Source organism: Canis aureus, chromosome 6, assembly GCF_053574225.1.
Source record: "Canis aureus isolate CA01 chromosome 6, VMU_Caureus_v.1.0, whole genome shotgun sequence".
In the NCBI taxonomy this organism is placed as follows: Eukaryota; Metazoa; Chordata; class Mammalia; order Carnivora; family Canidae; genus Canis; species Canis aureus.
Window position 1 is genome coordinate 25,446,789 of NC_135616.1, and position 17,578 is coordinate 25,464,366.

Consider the following 17,578-nt stretch of genomic DNA (forward strand, 5'->3'; position numbering starts at 1 on the left):
AGAGACACAGGCAGAAGGAGAGGCAGAAGGAGAGGCAGAGACACAGGCAGAGGGAGAAGCAGGCTCCATGCACCGGGAGCCTGACGTGGGATTCGATCCCGGGTCTCCAGGATCGCGCCCTGGGCCAAAGGCAGGTGCTAAACCACTGCGCTACCCAGGGATCCCCTGGATTTCAAACTATACCGTAAAACTATGTAATCCAAACAGATGACACTGGCACAAAAACAAGTCATGTAGATCGTTGGAACAGAATAGAAAGCCCAGAAATAAACCCACGCTTATATGGTCTATTAATCTACCACAAAAGAGACAAGAATATGCAATGGGGAAGACAGCCTCTTCAATAAATGGTGCTGGGAAAACTGGACAGCTACTTGCAGAAGAATCAAAATGGGCCACTTCCTTAGACCATACACAAACATAAATTCAAAATGGATTAAAGACTTAAATTAAGACCTGAAACCAGAAAACTCCTGGAAGAAAATCAAGGCAGTAAACTTTTTGACATTTACTTTTTACAAAAATAAAAATAAACAAATGAGACATCAAACTAAAAATTAATAAATATTATTTTACAATAGCCAAGGTATGGAAGCAACCTGTCCACTGATAAATGAGTAAAGAAGATGTGTGGTGTATATCCATATATTTACACACACATAGATATATATATATGTGTATATATGTATATATATATATACACAACATACACATATAACACATACATATGTGTGTATGTATATATATATATCAAAGTGATCCATATGTGTGTATATATGTATATGTATACACATACACGCACACATACCCAATGTAATAATATAACTCACCCATATAAAAAGAATAAATCTTGCCATTTGTGCCTACATGGATAGACCTAGAAGATATTATGTTAAATGAAATACATTAGACAAAGAAAGACAAATACTATATGATTTCACTTATGTGTGGGTCCCCAAAACAAAAACAAATAAAGAAACAAAACAGAAATAGACTCAGATACAGAAAACAAACTGATGGTTGGCAGAGGAGAGGGAGATGGGAAGATGGATGAAAAGGACAAGGGTATTAAGAGATACAATCTTCCAAATATAAAATAAACAAGACATGGGGATATAACGTACAGCTTAGGGGATATAGTAAATAATAGTGTAACTTCGTATAGTGACAGATGGTAACTAGACATCCTGGTGATCATTTATAATGTACATAAATATGAAATCGTTATATTGGGGGATCCCTGGGTGGCGCAGCTGTTTGGCGCCTGCCTTTGGCCCAGGGCGCGATCCTGGAGACCCGGGATCGAATCCTGTGTCGGGCTCCCGGTGCATGGAGCCTGCTTCTCCCTCTGCCTGTGTCTCTGCCTCTCTCTCTCTCTCTCTCTCTCTCTGTGACTATCATAAATAAATTAAAAATTTAAAAAAAAAGAAATCGTTATATTGTATAGCTGAAGCTAATACAATATTATCAATTATTATTAAATTTTTTAAAAGATAATCCTTAAAATAGATAGGGATTACAACATAAATTCATGGCTCCATTTATTCAATACCATTTTTGTAAAGTAGCATTTGCTGTACACCAAACAATGGACATAAATGACAATAACTCTTATAAAAGACAGGGAGCAGGAAAAAAAAAAAGGCATATATTCCCAGGAATATTATTGTATAAAAGAGCCTCTAAATTTTTCAGATTGCCCATTAAATGATCCATGGACAAGTTGTTATTTTAGTGCTTTCAATTTCTAAACAAAGGAGAGAAATACAGGTACATTTTTTTAAATAGGAGAAAATGTACCATTTTTCAGATTTCTGCTGTTTTCCTCTAAGTCCACAATATAATGTTAAATGTTACACTCAGTAATAAAAGAGGAAGGCAAATCAGTAAATGCTCCTTTTTCATAAAACTTTACTATATTAGCTTATAGAAATTATACTTATTAAAATCTATTGAATTTACCTTTTTTCTGTTCCTCTTCCAATGTATAGTGCTAATAACTTTTTCTAAATCTTTCAAATTATTGCATAGTTTCAAATCATTTTAATTTGTTTGCCACCCTGAAATTATAATGAATGATCTCTGAACTGCCATTTATTCTGGGAACCAAATGTCTCATTGGTTCACTCTTTGAATGCTTAGCTGGATTTGGTCCCATACTAGGATAAATTGCAGTATAATTATTAAAAATGACAATACAAAAGGGAAAAAAAGGTGTCAGCTTGGAAGACCTAGAATGAAGGAATGAAGGGAAGAAAAAAGTCATTTGGGGTTATGTTCAGTTTAAGGTGCTTAGGGATATCTTGGTAGAAACATCCAGTAGAAAGTATAAAATACAGATGTGACTCTCAAAAGATACGCATTAAGTCACCATAACCTAGACAGATGCAACTGAAGCCATGAACATAAATATAAGTACTCAGTGATAAAAGGAATTCAAAACATATCTCAGTGAAATTATTCAATTTCAATGATAAGCAAACAATCCATGAAACTTGGGAAAAAAGTGTTTGCCTTAGAATTTTACGGAGCACACATATTATCAACAATACTCTAGAGGTAAGAGGGAAAAAAAGACAATACACCTAGTTAAGTTGTTCTTTAGTTATAAAGGCAAAGGTCAAATATTTTTAATTGAATACAAACCTCAAAAAATGGAATACATATTCCTTTCTTTAGAAAAAAAAAGACGACTAGGGATTGTAGCCAACTAAGTAATGAATCTAATCAAAGAATTCAGAAAAAAAAAAAAAAAAAAAAACAGGTAAAAAAATGGATAAGCATTTAAATATGCTAAAGGAAAAACAGTCATGAGAATCTAATTACATACCGTAACAAAACCTTGACAATAAAAACAATTATATAATATAATGAATATAACACAATAAAATATATAATTATAATAAACCTAATATAAGAAGGGAGTAACAAAACAGTGAGAAGTGATATAGACTTCCTCCTCATCTACCATTGGCGAAAGTCAATGATAAGAATGAAATTGGAATCTGTAGTTGAAAAAAGATGAATGTAATTCAATCTCTTAATGTGTTTCATAATCTTTTCTACTAATTTCAGGAACAAATACCTCTGAGAAGTATTTATTAATACCAGTTTTTTGAATTGCATGTTTCTCTTTTTCTTTTGTTATATTTTGATGATATTATGTTTTATGTTTCTTGTTCAAATTAGCATATAATCACAATCCCAGTTTTGGAAAATTATTTCTTCCTGTCCATATCAATCATTATATCAATCAATCACTATACCTAATCTTATTTTGGCATATGTGTTTAGACAGACATCTATAATGATGCTCATAATTAGCTAATGGTTAAATCTCAATGCGGGATCTAATGTAATTTAAAATTTCTCTCCTTTTCACTTAGATTTTTTAAATAATGAAAATGTATCACTTTTACAAAATAAAGTCATTTTTATTTTCTAAAAAAATAAATATTAGAATATACACATTCATAAAGATGTATCTTAACTACTTGTGGCAGTGTGAGCTTGAGTTTATAACATATACCTAATTATAATTACATCATGGTGTCCTTGCTTTCTTAATAATACTTAGAACAGCTTCAATTTTTTAGCATTTACTATGTGCCAGACAGATACTACATATACTATATGCTTATGAATTATTAGTCTTATCTGAAACTACTTAGGCAAGTATTATTAGTGTCATTTACCAAGAAGAAACTTCTTATTTAAATTTCCCCTGACACACAGCTATCATAAATGTCAAATCTAGTATCTAAATCTTCCTCTGGATCTATACCTTGCCCACTATGCCTTGTTTCCTGCCATCTATGTTGTCCATGAAGTTTATTTTGTTATCCCAGGACTATCAAAATGAACATAACCTAAAATACAGCAGATTCACTTTAATCTTTCCTAGTTAGATATAGGAAGTCTTAGCAAATCCAACAGCTATTAGTGAAAAGAGCTTCATGGTCTTGACATGGGATTGAAAACTCTCAGAAGTTCTGCTGCTACATCCCTGTATTTGCTTCTTGATCTTTCTCTATCCTATGCACAAAGTCTAGAGTGTAAAATCTTGAGAAGCAGGATCTCAGCTGGTTCAGAAGTTTATTGATGTAATATAAATGAGTGCTGAATCTTGCCCTGCCTGCCTCCCCTCCTCCACTATGCTTATTAACAAGACAAGGAAGACAGTGGAAAAGTCAAGCACCAGTATCTTAGGAAATATGTGTGGGCTAGTCTTCACATATTAACAGGGTCTGATTTCCTCCATAAATTCAGGGAAGTTATCTCTACCAGCCCCTTGTCCCTAAATACTCATACCACACTGGACTCTTATAAGGGTATACCCACTATTCTTGACAACCTTAATTGGCACTGTATTAGGGTTTTGCCATTGATGAGTTATACCTTACAGCAATTCTCCAGGAACCACTAAAGTCCACTTATTTTTTTTTAAGATTTTATTTATTATTCACAAGAGATAAAGAGACATAGGCAGAGGGAGAAGCAGGTTCTCTGTGAGGAGTCCAATGTGGGACTGGATCCCAGGACCCGGGATCGTGTACTGAGCCAAAGACGACGCTCAACCACTGAGTCACCCAGGTGTCCCACTAAAGTCCACTTTTAAGCCATGTTTTTGAGACTCATGCTTGAGATCTATTTGACCCCCAAAGACCTATATTACAGAGCTCCCCAAAATACCTAAATGAAGAGGAGGAAAAAATGCATTGGTTGTCTACAGCAATGCCCATCTTGAAAGTATGGGAGATAAGCAAAACTATTATCACGATTTGCCTGTGTCAGAGATATAAAGTATCCTAAGGTGTAACTAGCATGTTACTCAGTTTTGTGTTTCTGGAATTTCTGTAGCAAATTTCAGATCAAGGCCTAATATACATATGTGCCTCAGGCATGAAGTTAGACCTGGTAGAAATGTATGCTGACTCTTTATGGGCATTATTTTCTTCGCTCTTGATATAGCATAGAGAATTTGTAACCAAAACCATAGTCAGAGAACTAAAAAAAAATCAGTGACTATTTATAAACCGGTCCATGAATATTCATTCTAATGACTATATAGTAATCAATTAGTATACACAGAAAGAACAATATGAAATCCGAGGCTGCAGATTGCAGAATTGAATAAATCCTCATTTTCAAATGACATAACTATAGATAATACATTTCCCTTCTGGATGAAAATTCATTTTATGTCCCCTGGTTACAATACATATAAAGAAGAAATACACAAAAGGCAAAAATGGGACCTAAGTGTCCGTTCCTACATATACAGTTCAAGAAAGGCATTACTCACATAACTGGAGAGTAAACACTGCCTTGTTTGCTTAAGATTGAAAAATAAATAAAAATGTGAGTTTGTCGAATTTCCTAATGTTTTATACAGCACAGCAAGCCTTTAAAAATACACAATAATGCATTAATCCAGTAGTAGTGAAAGGTTTAATGAATTTTCTGGTTATTTCCCAAGTTTACCTTTCATAATACCAAGTGGTATATATAATGTGTTGTGGTAAGTCGAATTATAAGTGTGATGCTTCAACTAAATTGTGGCCAAAACCAAAATGTCAATCAGGATGAAAAGCTTCTAAATACAAATTAAGCTGAAACTATCAAAAATATAAAACAGAGTAACCGTAGTGTTGCTGATTTAAAATGATCACTGATGAAACCTTTCCTATAATCAATAAGACATTTGCCGTATCTTTTTCAGAACTATCTTAAGTTACGCGTTACTTCGCCCTTTTAAGCGTCCGAAAGCTTAAATGAAGGAACACATAAAAATAACAGCAACAGGGTAAACACAACTTCAATGCAATGCTCAACAAAGTGCACGTGTGCGTGCAAAGTGCACACACGAGCGTGCATGCGCGTGCAGACACACATGCAGATCCTACTCCAGACCTAAAATGGCTGAGTTGCAGGATGTTGTTGCTTGGTGACCAGACAGTATCTCCTCAGTCACAGAGTAATTTAAACAGTGATAGATACGTCCCCTCAGCTTTAGGCATGGCCAGGGCAAATATTAAAGGGTATGTTGATCTTTTCTAGTATTTCACATTTTCATTTGAAGTCAGTTGTCACCTGCTTGATTTTATCCTCAATTAAATTTAGATTTTAGGGGAAAGAGTATTTGCAAAGCTGCGGCTATCCTTTTAAAGAAAATAAGAGGTAGAACCCAGCTCCTTTCGTTCTGAAAGTCCTGTTTCAATTAAGTCTACGTGGTGTGCCTACTCTGTTCTGGTACAATCTCCCAGTTGCTATTTATCAGTCTCCCTTTCTTTCATTAAACATCAGCAGTTAATTAGCCCCAGCCTGTCCTCTTCCCTTCTCTCTGTCCCTTTTCAAGGTAGTAATGATGTCTAATTACCAGCAGCAGTGGGTTCTTGCAACATCAGGCGCAAACCTCTCTCACTGACAGCACAGCCAGCCGCAAACCCTCAAACCTCAAATAGCTGGAAAGATTCTCAGTCTGTTTGAAAACACAGCACTTTATCTCAACCAAGCTACGCCTTTGACCTCAAAAAAATATACATTTTTTGTCTTTCTGGTGACTGTACTCCCGCTATTATAAAGAAAACCTTATTTTTAAGGAAGAAATCATTTAAGATGCGGAGAAACACATGATAAAAGGGGAACCTTTTATTTATTTTTTAACTTGTTGAAATGATGATTGGCTGTCTTTCAGGGAAGGCGGAGCCTATAATTCTATGTAAGGAGCAGCATAAAATTTTCATAAAGAGCAACAGAAGAGTTCATGAATTAAAAACCTCTTCAACATTTCAAAACAGGCTTGAATGAAGAGCGAAGCTCTTAAATACTACATGGAAACCACTATCTAAGAATATCACCTGATGAATTTACATTTTCTCCCATAAATATATAGAATCTCTACTGAAAAGGGAAACATGTGTTACCTTATTATTAACCATGGAGTTGTCATTCTACATTAGATGTCTTAGCAATAATTCTGTAACAACCCTGCATAAATTTTTGAATGAAAATACGGGTATCTGAACATGTGAATACTGGTTTGAATTACTGGCACCCATAGTTCTCCTAGTGCCTCTATAGCTGTTACACAATTTATGTTACTCAGAATTTTTAATTAATGTTTTTAAAGGTCACATCTGTTTATACACATAGTGGACGTAATCAAACCCCTGCACGTATAAATTGGACCAATACGCAAGTGAAGCTATCTAACAGGTAAACAGAGGAACCTGATTTTAACATAAAAGGAATGAACAACAAACTTCCCAGCTAGCAATTGTTTTTGAAAAATATACACAATAGTATTTAATAATATATAAGTAAACATACCTCAAGTGATTATTTTATTTATTCAATTAGCCCAGTGGTGCCCCAAAGAAAATACATTCTTATGTTTTGAATCCCAATCTAAGTTATTTTTTTAAATCAGGTTAAGTTCCTTCTGATACAAATGAATCAAAGCACTTCATTCTCTACAACAGACTTCTGGCTCATCCAGATGTAAATAAACCTCAGTTCTAATCCATAAGCGTCTAGTCCTCATTATTTAGTAAACCAAGACAGTAATCTCACCATTGTCTTTAGCAATGCCACGTTAAGGGAGAAGGCTGTGTTTATAGATCTATCTCCCAGAAAATTCCAACAATAGTACTTAAAAAAAAAAAAAAGGCAGAACTTTTATGTGTGTTTCCATTTCACCTTTATTTCCTTTTCCCATTTTCCAAATAAATTCCAAAAGAAATATACTTCCTTCAAACGACTATCCCTAATTAATCTTGGGAAACCATTAACTATTTTCCAAACCTACAAGAGTCCTCCAAAATAGTCCTCTGAAAAACCTTTCATGCACATATTTCCAATTTAATATACCTCCGCTTGAGACAGAAGAATAGCTTGCAAGACATCTCCTTCCTAGCATCCTCCAGGAATATTGCACGGGAAACAGTTGCCAGTAAGGGGGCGGGGTGGGGGGGGGGGAGTAGGAAAAGGAGCAAATGCTCAAGAAACCCCAAAGCCAGGCAAAAATGCAAAGGATGCCAAATACCCTCCCCCACCCCTGCTCCTAGGCGAGTACCCACCGTGGCAAGACGAAGAAAGAGGTCTTAGGGATCTGATCTGCAATCCTACTTGTAGCCCTCAGTTCCCATCTTCTCAAAAAGGAAATTGACGCTGCCGCCGCTGCCCAACCTCACAGGCTCGTGCCCTGTGAGGCCGGGATACCCTAGGTTCTCGGCGCCCAGGACCTCGCTAGCTGCGCCCGGGCTTGCAGCCTCGTGGCCGTGAAACTAGAGCCATCCCAGAACCAGGAACAGATACATACACCATTTGATCGCGCCCAAACCCATGTCTCTTTGTTGTTCATCATGTAGCTGCGGCTTTATTTATGAAAGGGGGAAGTGAGGAAGGGAATGGGGGGCGGGGAGGAGGAATCTCCAGGACCTTATCCACAATCGAAATAGTCGTGGCAAGATCTCTGGGAGTGATCGAGGCGACGGGATAGCCCCGGGTCCCCCAGGCGGTCTAACAATAAAACCTGATAGTGTCCGGGGGCGGGGGTGCGGGGAGAGGAAGGAACGCGGGGGAGGGGGGATAGAACCCCACATCTCTGACTAGCGGCACAATCGGGCTTTGTGCCAATTAGGAGACACTGGAGACGATCGATCGGAATCGTCTGTTATCAGAGCGTGCGTCTGGGGTTCCAGCGTGGCCTCTATGCTTGGTGGCGAGAGCGGGACACGCGCCCGGCGCCCAGCGAAGGACCTGGGACAATGGGCCAACCCGAGGACGCGCGGGAGGCCGCCCGACGCGGGGATGCAAGCTCCGGCACCGGGCTCCGGAGGGCTCGGGAGCCCGGAGGCGAGGAGGGCGGCGAGCTCCGGACGTGCGCTGCCGCTTTAAAATAAAGGACCACAAAGACTCCACTGCGAGGGAAACGCGCCTGGTTAAGGCGAGTGGGGACGACTTGGGGAGGGGGTTGAGAAAGGTGGGGGGCACACGAGCCAACGGTGGCTCACGGCTCCCCCTTTCTCCCCCCCCCCCCTCGCCTCTCCCCTCCCCGCCGGCTGCTCCCGCAGACAAATAACAGAGGAAGGCGAGTCACTCACCGTGGTCTTGACCGGCACGTAAAGCACTTGCTTGGCGCAGCCGCCGCCCCCGCGGACCTCGTCCGGCTGGCCCAGCTGGAAGCCCTTCGATTTGACCCAGAATTTAAATTTGGCATTGTCCGTGGAGCTCGACTCGGAGCCGTTGAGGAGCTGGACGATCCGCTCGTATTTTTTACGGGTCACCGTCTTGGTCTTGCCTGAGTCCCCGTAAGTCCTGAGGCACCAGTCCTGGAACTGGCGGTACATGTCGCGCTCGCTCTCCATGTTCCCCGCTCCCGGCCGCCGGCCGGATGCTCCCAGCGCACTTCGCACCTGTTCACCCCGGGCTCATGAAAAATGCAGCCCCGGCCACGATGTAGGGACGCGAGGTCCCGGCCGCCGCCGGAGCCTGCCTCGGGTTGGGGGGCGGGGGGGTGGGGGGGGACGGGGAGAGGGGAGGAGGGTCCGGCTGGGCACCAGCAATCAATGCCCTGTGCTACCAAGTCTCTGGTTCATTCGTAATTGCAACGGATGTCTCGGACGCTGGTCTCGGACGCTTTTCCTCGTCCTCTTGGTGATGGGTCTCTTTAATATTGTGTGACTAGGGCCATCCCAACAGCATCCGGCCCGGAGGACCTGGGTTTTAAATAATTAAAATCCCATTCCTTGGTTTATTAAAAAAATATATATATAGATATAGATATATATCCCAATATTGACTTGGGGTGGTCCCTGGACGCCTCGCCCCGGGGCTGTGTCCGGGGCAGGGCAGGTGGAGCGCTGCGCCGCCTCCCCGCGCGCGCCCCAGAAGCTTCCCCAGCCGCTGGCCCCACCGTCCAGGAGGCGAGCGCTGCGCCTCTCTCGAAAGCAGCCGCCGGGGCCGAGCGCCTGCGAGCGCCTGCGAGCGCCTGCGAGCCCCGCAGGGCACCCAGGTCCCCGGGCTCTCCTTCCTCCAGGGTCCCGTTCCGCTTCGGCCTTCCCTGCGTGGGGCGTCCAGGGACTAGAAAGAGAGAAAGTTCTTACCTGTCATGTTGTTAAGCCTATCAAATCCTGCTACACAGGAAACCTTTAAGGTATTTTCTAAAAATGGTTTAAAATGTCATTTCTTCATAGGCATGTAGGCTAAATTCCAGCCCTGCAGGTAGGTTCCAGGAGTTAAGTCCCAGAATTAGCAAAACATTCACGGATATTATTTGGCCATAGTTCTATAGGAAAGACTGTGATACCCCCAAACAGATATCCGTTCCAGGGGGGATGTGGGTAAACGAAGGCAGGCCGCTGGCGGCGGGTATCCCGGATAATGATGGGGTCCCCAGACAGGACTCCTCTGGTTTCTGCTGAACTGGGTACAAGGCATAGAAGTAAGTTTATACTGCAGATGCTTAAAACCCTTTGCGTGAAATTAAAATCTAGAGAGAGATGATTTTCCCCTTGCTTGGTTACAGTTTGCAGTACACACAGGAGGTTTCGTATGTCTATTTTCCCCCTGCCACGTCATGGACACCCCTCCACTGCTCAGAGTAGCCAAATATGAGTTCCTCTGGACGATTTTTCTCAAGCAAATGAAATCAGCGGCTCCTCCATTGAGGATTTCCACCCGTTTGTTACAGAGCTGGAGACAGGGGAGTTCCCATCCTCCTCGCGCTGCGATTGCGGCCGCTCCTCTTTATTCTACTCTCTCTGCGGAGGCCCGCGCCCGTCCCGGGAGGCGGCGGTGCCCGAGAGGCGGCCCGACCAGTGCCCCGCGCCGGGTCCGCGTCCCAGCCCACCTTCGCCCCTCGTCGTCGTCTCCCAGACGAAAGCCCCGAATGGGAACGCGGAGTGTTTGTACCCACTGCGCCGCAGCTGGTCCCGGCACTTGCAAAATGGTCAGTGGCTCCCGCTCGGCCAGGCTGAGTGTGTGCGTGTCTGTGAGCAAGGGAGCGAGGGTGTGCGGTGTGCGGGGGGTGCGCTGGGTGTGCGCGCGTCTCCGGGAAGGTCTCGCGGCGGCTGGAGCCGGGACTGACAGCCCGGGCGGAGCGCGAGCAGCTCCACACACTAAACCTCTCGCCTCTCCCCTCACCCCCACCCCTCCCACTCCCCTCTCCTCCCACCCCCCCCCTCCCTGGCCCCTTCCAAGCTCTCTGATTGGCCAATGGGACAAAAGTTTCTGTGGAGACGGCTGGGCGCTGACGTCACGGGCAGAATTGTCCCATTTAGGGATCCCGGGGGCAGTGCGCATGCTGCAGGCTGCAGGTTAGAGGCAGGAGGAGGTAGCAGCGGGCGCGGCGGCAGCCAGGTGGCGGAAAGGAGCACTCAGCATCCAGGTGGGGGGACGACTCCAGCAGGGTTTCCATGGAGATTCCTCTGGGTCTAGCCTAAAAACAGCAGATCAGCTGACACCATTAGCTCAGGACCTAATTACTGCTTATTGGAGCAACAAATGAGGGAGAGGGCCAGCTGCAAAGGAAGAGTTTTTATCCTCCCCCACCACCCCCCACACACATACACACGCCATCTCCTCCTTTCTCCCCTCTCGGTCGCTCTTGAGTCCCGGGTGAATTCTCATTAACTTGCAAGATTCCTGCAACAACAGCTACCCTTCTCTAGAGGCCACCCGGACCGCGTTTATTCTTTTTATTTCTTTCTTTCTTTTGTATTCACACATACACACACGCCAAAAAAAAAAAAAAAAAAAAAAAGCTAAAATTGTTGTGCCCAAGATTGCAAATCCGAGAAACCAAGGAGCCGACACCGATGCAAGCACACGAGGGTTTATTAGCAAGCTCGAGCTTGGGTCCAAGTATGCCCGACTCAGGGGAGCGGGGACTTGGACCCCGAGGTGGGTTACAGCTGGGTTTTTATGGGCTGGTCTAGGGGATTTTCACAAGGGGTGGAGGAATTTCTTCATTCCGATATGGGGGGAAAGGGTGGGGAGTTTCTTAAGCTCTGTCTTCATTCCGATATGGGGAAAGGTGGGGGAGTGTCTTAAGCTCTGTTTTCATTCCGATATGGGACTTTCTGTCAAGGGCGGGCCTTCTGTTTTCATTCCGATATGGGACTTTCTGTCAAGGACGTTCTGCGGTTTTTCCTGTAACTGAAGTAGGGTAAAGTTCAGCTCTTGTTCACAGGGGCCTGAGATGGCTGCCGAAGCTAAGATGGCTGTACTTGTGCTAAAGCTAAACTTGAGGTGGAATGGCCCTAATTTTCTCCGCCTCCACAAAAATAAATCAGTTGTCCCGAGTCCTTGGTTTTTTTACCCAGTAAATATTAGACCAGTAGAGAGCTCAGAGAGTCTACTGTCTTAATAGAAGTCACAAGTAAGTGGATCTAATATAAGGGGGAGAGGGAGCAAAAACCACTTTCAATATGTTAAATTAGGTATTTATCTTTAGGCCAGTCATATTTTCAAAAAAATTTTCAATATCCTAAACACATATGTGGAATAAACAATTGGACAGAAACATATTTTGAAGCACCCTTGTGTGGTATACCTCACAGGAACACTGTTAAAAGTTTACCTGTGGCATCAGAGAGAGAGGGTAATTCCAAGTTGGGAGATCTGGATTGTGTTGTATATTAGTTAAATGTTTCCTAGATGATTTTGGAAGTATATTTGATCCTAGAGTGGTCATTCATTCATTCAGGAGTAAGCTGGTTCATTCTATACAGTTCACTTTCTTATGGTTATGACTTAATTCTTGATTTCAGAATTCTTTTTGGTAGCTCTTCCATCTGAAAAGTCATCTGTCCTCTAAGCCTCTTTCAAGTACTTTCAGAGCCATAACGCCTTCTTTCCTTGACTACTCAAGTTAAAACAGTCTGTCTCCAAACTCTTCTGGATAAATGTCTTTCAACCATGTTTTTTCTCCTTGTTTCATGGTAAGACATATACATTACATTGATGTACAGTGCATTCATACATCTGTACTTCAAAAATGTTATGAAAAAAAGGTATTTGATTACATAGAATACACACTGATAGTTACCCGATATTCTCCTATGATCATTATCACTACTATTTGGTCAAGTGTAGTCCTAACCCAATAAATTTATGAAGCTGCAAAGGATGCCTGGCAACATGTAGTTTGGAAAACATTGTTTTAAGCATATGAACTACACCACTCCTCGTGCCATATTTATAGTTTCACATGAGTATATTTGACGGTTCAAATGGAATTTTGATTGGAAGGCCCTTGAGAGTTTCTATTTTCTTGTTTTTTAAGGAACTCCACCACAATCAACAATGCACATGGTAAGTGCTTAGTAAATAGATTCTAAGTTAATAAAGGAAAGAGAAAGAAAGGAAAGGAAGAAATAAGCAGGAGGCACAATCCTTCGCAATTCCTGTTGGCTTTTGCTGGGTGGTATTTGGATGAAGTTGGTTCCCACTTAAGGACATACCAAGGTCTTACCATGTACCATGTTCATTATATTTATGATTATACTTGGCATTCTGATATATGGAAATTAAAACACTTTTGACATAAAGAACTCCTAGAATACAAGCAAATATGTTACCAACCCTCAGCTGTATTAACTAGATATGGCAGACTAGCAAAAAGAGAACACAAAAAATAAGTGATTATAGAAGATGCAGTTTTTTAGAAGGAAAAGACAAATAATTCACTATTGTAAGAATATTCACGCTGGAGTAAAGAAATAGAGTCTTAGGATTTTAAGGGTTAAGCTTTTCAGAGCCATGAAGATTCTTTTGCCTCCAATGGAACCTAAAGTGTGCTCTGTTCTATACTTATATTCTTGAGTAATTGTGAAAATCAATTTTCTTTTTTTTACCATATCATTCCTACTTAAGATCATAAACACCTGGCAAGAATCTAAACTCTGCTTCAGCAACTCACTTCTAGACTCATTTCTCTCCTTTTATACTTGTTTAGAGCCAGGTCTTCCCAGCTCCACCTGGAGGGTCATATTGACCCTTTTCCTTCAGCTATATGATTCATTTGACAGGCTGCCTGGAATTTAACTTGGCATTTCTCCAAGATACTTTTACAAATTCACCTCTCTACAGAGCATATCTCCCTCAGAAGTGACTCTTTATCCCCATATCTGAACACCAATTCCCTAATCCCTGCTCGAGGTCCTGCCTGCTATTTATAAGGAGAAGAAATCAGAAAATGTTTTATCAGAAAATGGTTTAATTAAAGATAATCTAGAGTTTCAGCTAAAATCAACATAATTTTGTTATGAAAATAAAACTTCTTCCCACCTCAGGATCAGTTTGCGTATGACATTTTTAAAAATCTGGAAACTCTTATATTTTAGTATCAGTTACAAATATTTACACAACACCACATATTCATCAGTAAAATGTTATAGTCCAAACAACATATAATTTGTAATCACAAAATAAGTGGTCAAAGAATAAAAAAGCCTTCATCATATAATTATGCTTTTATTCAACATATATTTACTGAGTGCCAAATACTCATATAGGCTTTAAAGCTTAAGTAGTCAACAAGACACATATCTATATGTTGTATTCATCTAATGGAACTTAAATTTTTCTCAGGAAAAAAAAATAAACAAGGAAGTGTTGTGCCCAAGATTGCAAATCCGAGAAACCACCAAGGAGCCAACACTGATGCAAGCACACGAGGGTTTATTAGCAAGCTCGAGCTTGGGTCCAAGTATACCCGTCACAGCAGAGCAGGGACTTGGACCCTGAGGTGGGTTACACCTGGGTTTTTATGGGCTGGTCTAGTGGATTTCCAGAAGGGGTGGAGGAATTTCTTCATTCCGATATGGGGGAAAAGGTGGGAGAGTTTCTTAAGCTCTGTCTTCATTCCGATATGGGACTTTCTGTCAAGGGCATTCTGCGGTTTTTCCTGAAACTGAAGTAGGGTAGAGTTCAGCTCTTGTTCACAGGGGCCTGAGATGCCAAAGCTAAGATGGCTGTACTTGTGCTAACGCTAAACTTGAGGCGGGATGGCCTTAATTTTCTCGACCTCCACAGAAATAAACAGCACTTGAGGTGAATGCTAGGAGGAGAAAAATGGTGCTGTAATAGAAAACAATGGCAGAGTGGAGGGACTTGGTAATTCAGGGAAGATCTCTGAGTAGGTAACATTTATCATGAGACCTGAAGGATACAAAGGGATCAACCATCTGAAGAGCCAGGAAGGGGAACTACAGGCACAGCACAAAGGTTCTACAGCAAGAGTTATTAGCACTTTTGAGGAATAGAGAGAAGAAGGCCCATACAAGTGGAGTTTACTGTGCTTGGAATGGACAGTATGGGGTATAAAGGTCTGAGTGGTCTTCTGTGGCCAGATCTTGTAGGACAGTGCTTGCCATGATAAAGAGTCTTCATTCTATTACTGATCCAGCAAAAAATTAATACAGGATTTAAAGCAGGAAAATTTTTGTGATGTGATACGCATTTTTATGTTTCACTGGCCATTCTGAAGAGAAAGGACTAGAAGGGAACAAGCATGGAAGCAGGAAGACCAATTAGGAAACTTGCAATAGTTGTAGTAGCTTAGGTAGGGAATCATGGTGATAGATTAGGAAAGTAACAGTTGAGGTAGAGAGAATTGATGGATGGCAGAAATATTTTAATGATAGAAGAAGGCTCGCTGATGGATTGCATGTGGCAGGTGAGGGAAAAGATTGAGTCAAGGATGACCATATGGCTTCTGGCTTTTGTAGTACGGCTTGTGAGGCCATTGACTTAGAGCGGGGTGTTTGAGGAGGAACAGATTGGAGTTGGAGGCTGAGGTAGGAGCAGAAGTAGGTTGATGTGGAGAGGCAGGAAGAATTTAATTTCAGAGAAGTTAAATTTGAAATACCAGGAGAGTTGTTCATGTAGGCATTTGAATATAGAAGCTTGAACTACAGAGAAAAGTCTGGGCTGAAGATATAAATACAGGAATTTCAAAACCATAAGAATGAATGACATCACCTCTGCCCACATTCCTCTATCCCCCAAAAGGAAAAACCTTCATCTTTAGATATTGATTTTATATAAACTAATACCCCATGACTAAAATAGAATGTCAGACACTGAACAGCTGAAGTTGGCTACTTTTGGTAGAACACATAACAGGAAAGTCTGAGAAACACAGCAAAGCCATTTGGATCAACCCTTGGCTATACCTAGATAGGTAGTGAATTCCAAAATTGATGTGGCTTTAAAACCCTCTAAAATTTAAAAAGGAAAGATTGAAACCATCAGGTTAGACCTCTTCTGTAGGTGTGCTAAAATAGGAATCTAAAATTTGAGGATGGCCTCTGAGTACATCTCTCATTGAAGGGATGGAATAGGAATTTTGGCTACTGAGTTGAGTCAATAAGAGAATGTGAGCCCTTTAGCTGTACTAGAGATTGTGATAGATGGTATTTGTCACTTTGAAACCTCAAAGTTCTGAACATCATTATGCATTCAGATGCTTAACAGTCTATTAATAACTCTTCCAAGGAACAGAAATTTGTAAAGGAAGCAAATGGCCAACTCAATCAGCAACTTGATTAACATATAGCATGGTAACTTTTCAAAATAAAATAGAAAAACAAAGTTAAAGCAGAAATGTACAGCTCTTATGGATAGAGCAATTTGGGACAACATACTAAGTGTCACAAATCTGATCTTATTAGTTGACCTCCATCTGTAGACTCTTCTCCCAAATAATTTTGAAAATAGTATTATCTTCAATATGCTATAGCTATCCTTTGATTCAGAAAATAAATGCTTTTGAGAGATTTAAAATAGTGTCTTGATCCTCATAGCTGTCTTTACTAAGACACCGAAAAACATCTCTTCCTTTCTATTTGTAAGCTGTAGTATCAGTATCTTTATTCCATTTTGTAACTTAAAAAAGATTAGAAATTTAATGATTGTTGTTCAGCCCAAATTAACTGATATTTATGTCTGGTAATATCATTAAATATGATGCACTCTGCAGAAGTTAATTTCTGTAAATACTTAAACATGCAAACAAAGAACAAGTTCGATTTGACAATACAATGGATTTGTTGAATTTCTCTTTACTTCCTACCTTTAACATCTCTGTACAAGCAAGTCAATGGCACAGCCAGTTCTTACATTCTGACAGCCACATATGGATTCATTCAACATTCATCCACCCAACATTTTCATCTAGCTGTTATAACTATGGTAAAGTCCAAAGTTAACAGTCTGGTGTTCGTGTCCCTTGTATGAGAGAAGAAAATACATTTCTTTTCTGGCCCCAAATATTGCTTTATTTCCCACTAGCCATATGGCTTATCTTTTCTTCCAAAATATATGTCTTAAAACAGTAATCCACATATTCATCTTCAACTCAGTGGACAGTACTATTGTAGAATTTCTACATTATTTTTGGAATAGTTATTTTGTCATAGGAAATAAAAGCTCTTTTGGAAAAAGGGAGCAATCCACTTCTGCCCGATTCCCATTATACTTTTCCACATTTCCAGTTTTTACTCTGATTCCTATTGAGTAAACCAATTAATATCATAACCATCATCATCTGACCTTTATATCTTATTTA

The 17,578-nt window shown here is 40.9% G+C and overlaps 2 protein-coding genes across 21 annotated transcripts in view; one reads left to right on the forward strand and one right to left on the reverse strand.

The window, feature by feature from the left end:
- NOL4 (nucleolar protein 4) overlaps positions 1-17,578 on the reverse strand; it is a 524,626-nt gene that overhangs the window by 381,496 nt on the left and 125,552 nt on the right. Inside the window, exons 1-2 of one of the 10 annotated variants that reach the window (XM_077900408.1) lie at positions 10,856-11,152; positions 9,108-10,086 (exon numbers count right to left, since the gene is read on the reverse strand). The exons of 1 other annotated variant lie outside the window; for it this stretch is intronic. In XM_077900408.1, the coding sequence (XP_077756534.1) occupies positions 9,108-9,371 (264 nt within the window). In that variant the 5' untranslated portion in view covers positions 9,372-10,086; positions 10,856-11,152. Of the gene's footprint in view, positions 1-7,872; positions 7,895-8,081; positions 8,856-9,107; positions 11,155-17,578 lie in introns of those variants that run through there. 8 more of the 10 variants (XM_077900407.1, XM_077900413.1, XM_077900425.1 and 5 more) reach the window with 8 other exon arrangements.
- LOC144315618 (uncharacterized) overlaps positions 8,605-17,578 on the forward strand; it is a 45,478-nt gene continuing 36,504 nt past the window's right edge. Inside the window, exons 1-4 of one of the 11 annotated variants that reach the window (XR_013381336.1) lie at positions 8,612-8,950; positions 9,078-9,314; positions 10,697-10,954; positions 14,599-14,755. Coding sequence is in view for 1 of the 11 variants with exons in the window: in XM_077900426.1 (XP_077756552.1) it covers positions 10,583-10,954 (372 nt within the window). In the remaining 10 variants the exon portion in view is untranslated. The other 10 variants (XR_013381341.1, XR_013381337.1, XR_013381344.1 and 7 more) reach the window with 10 other exon arrangements.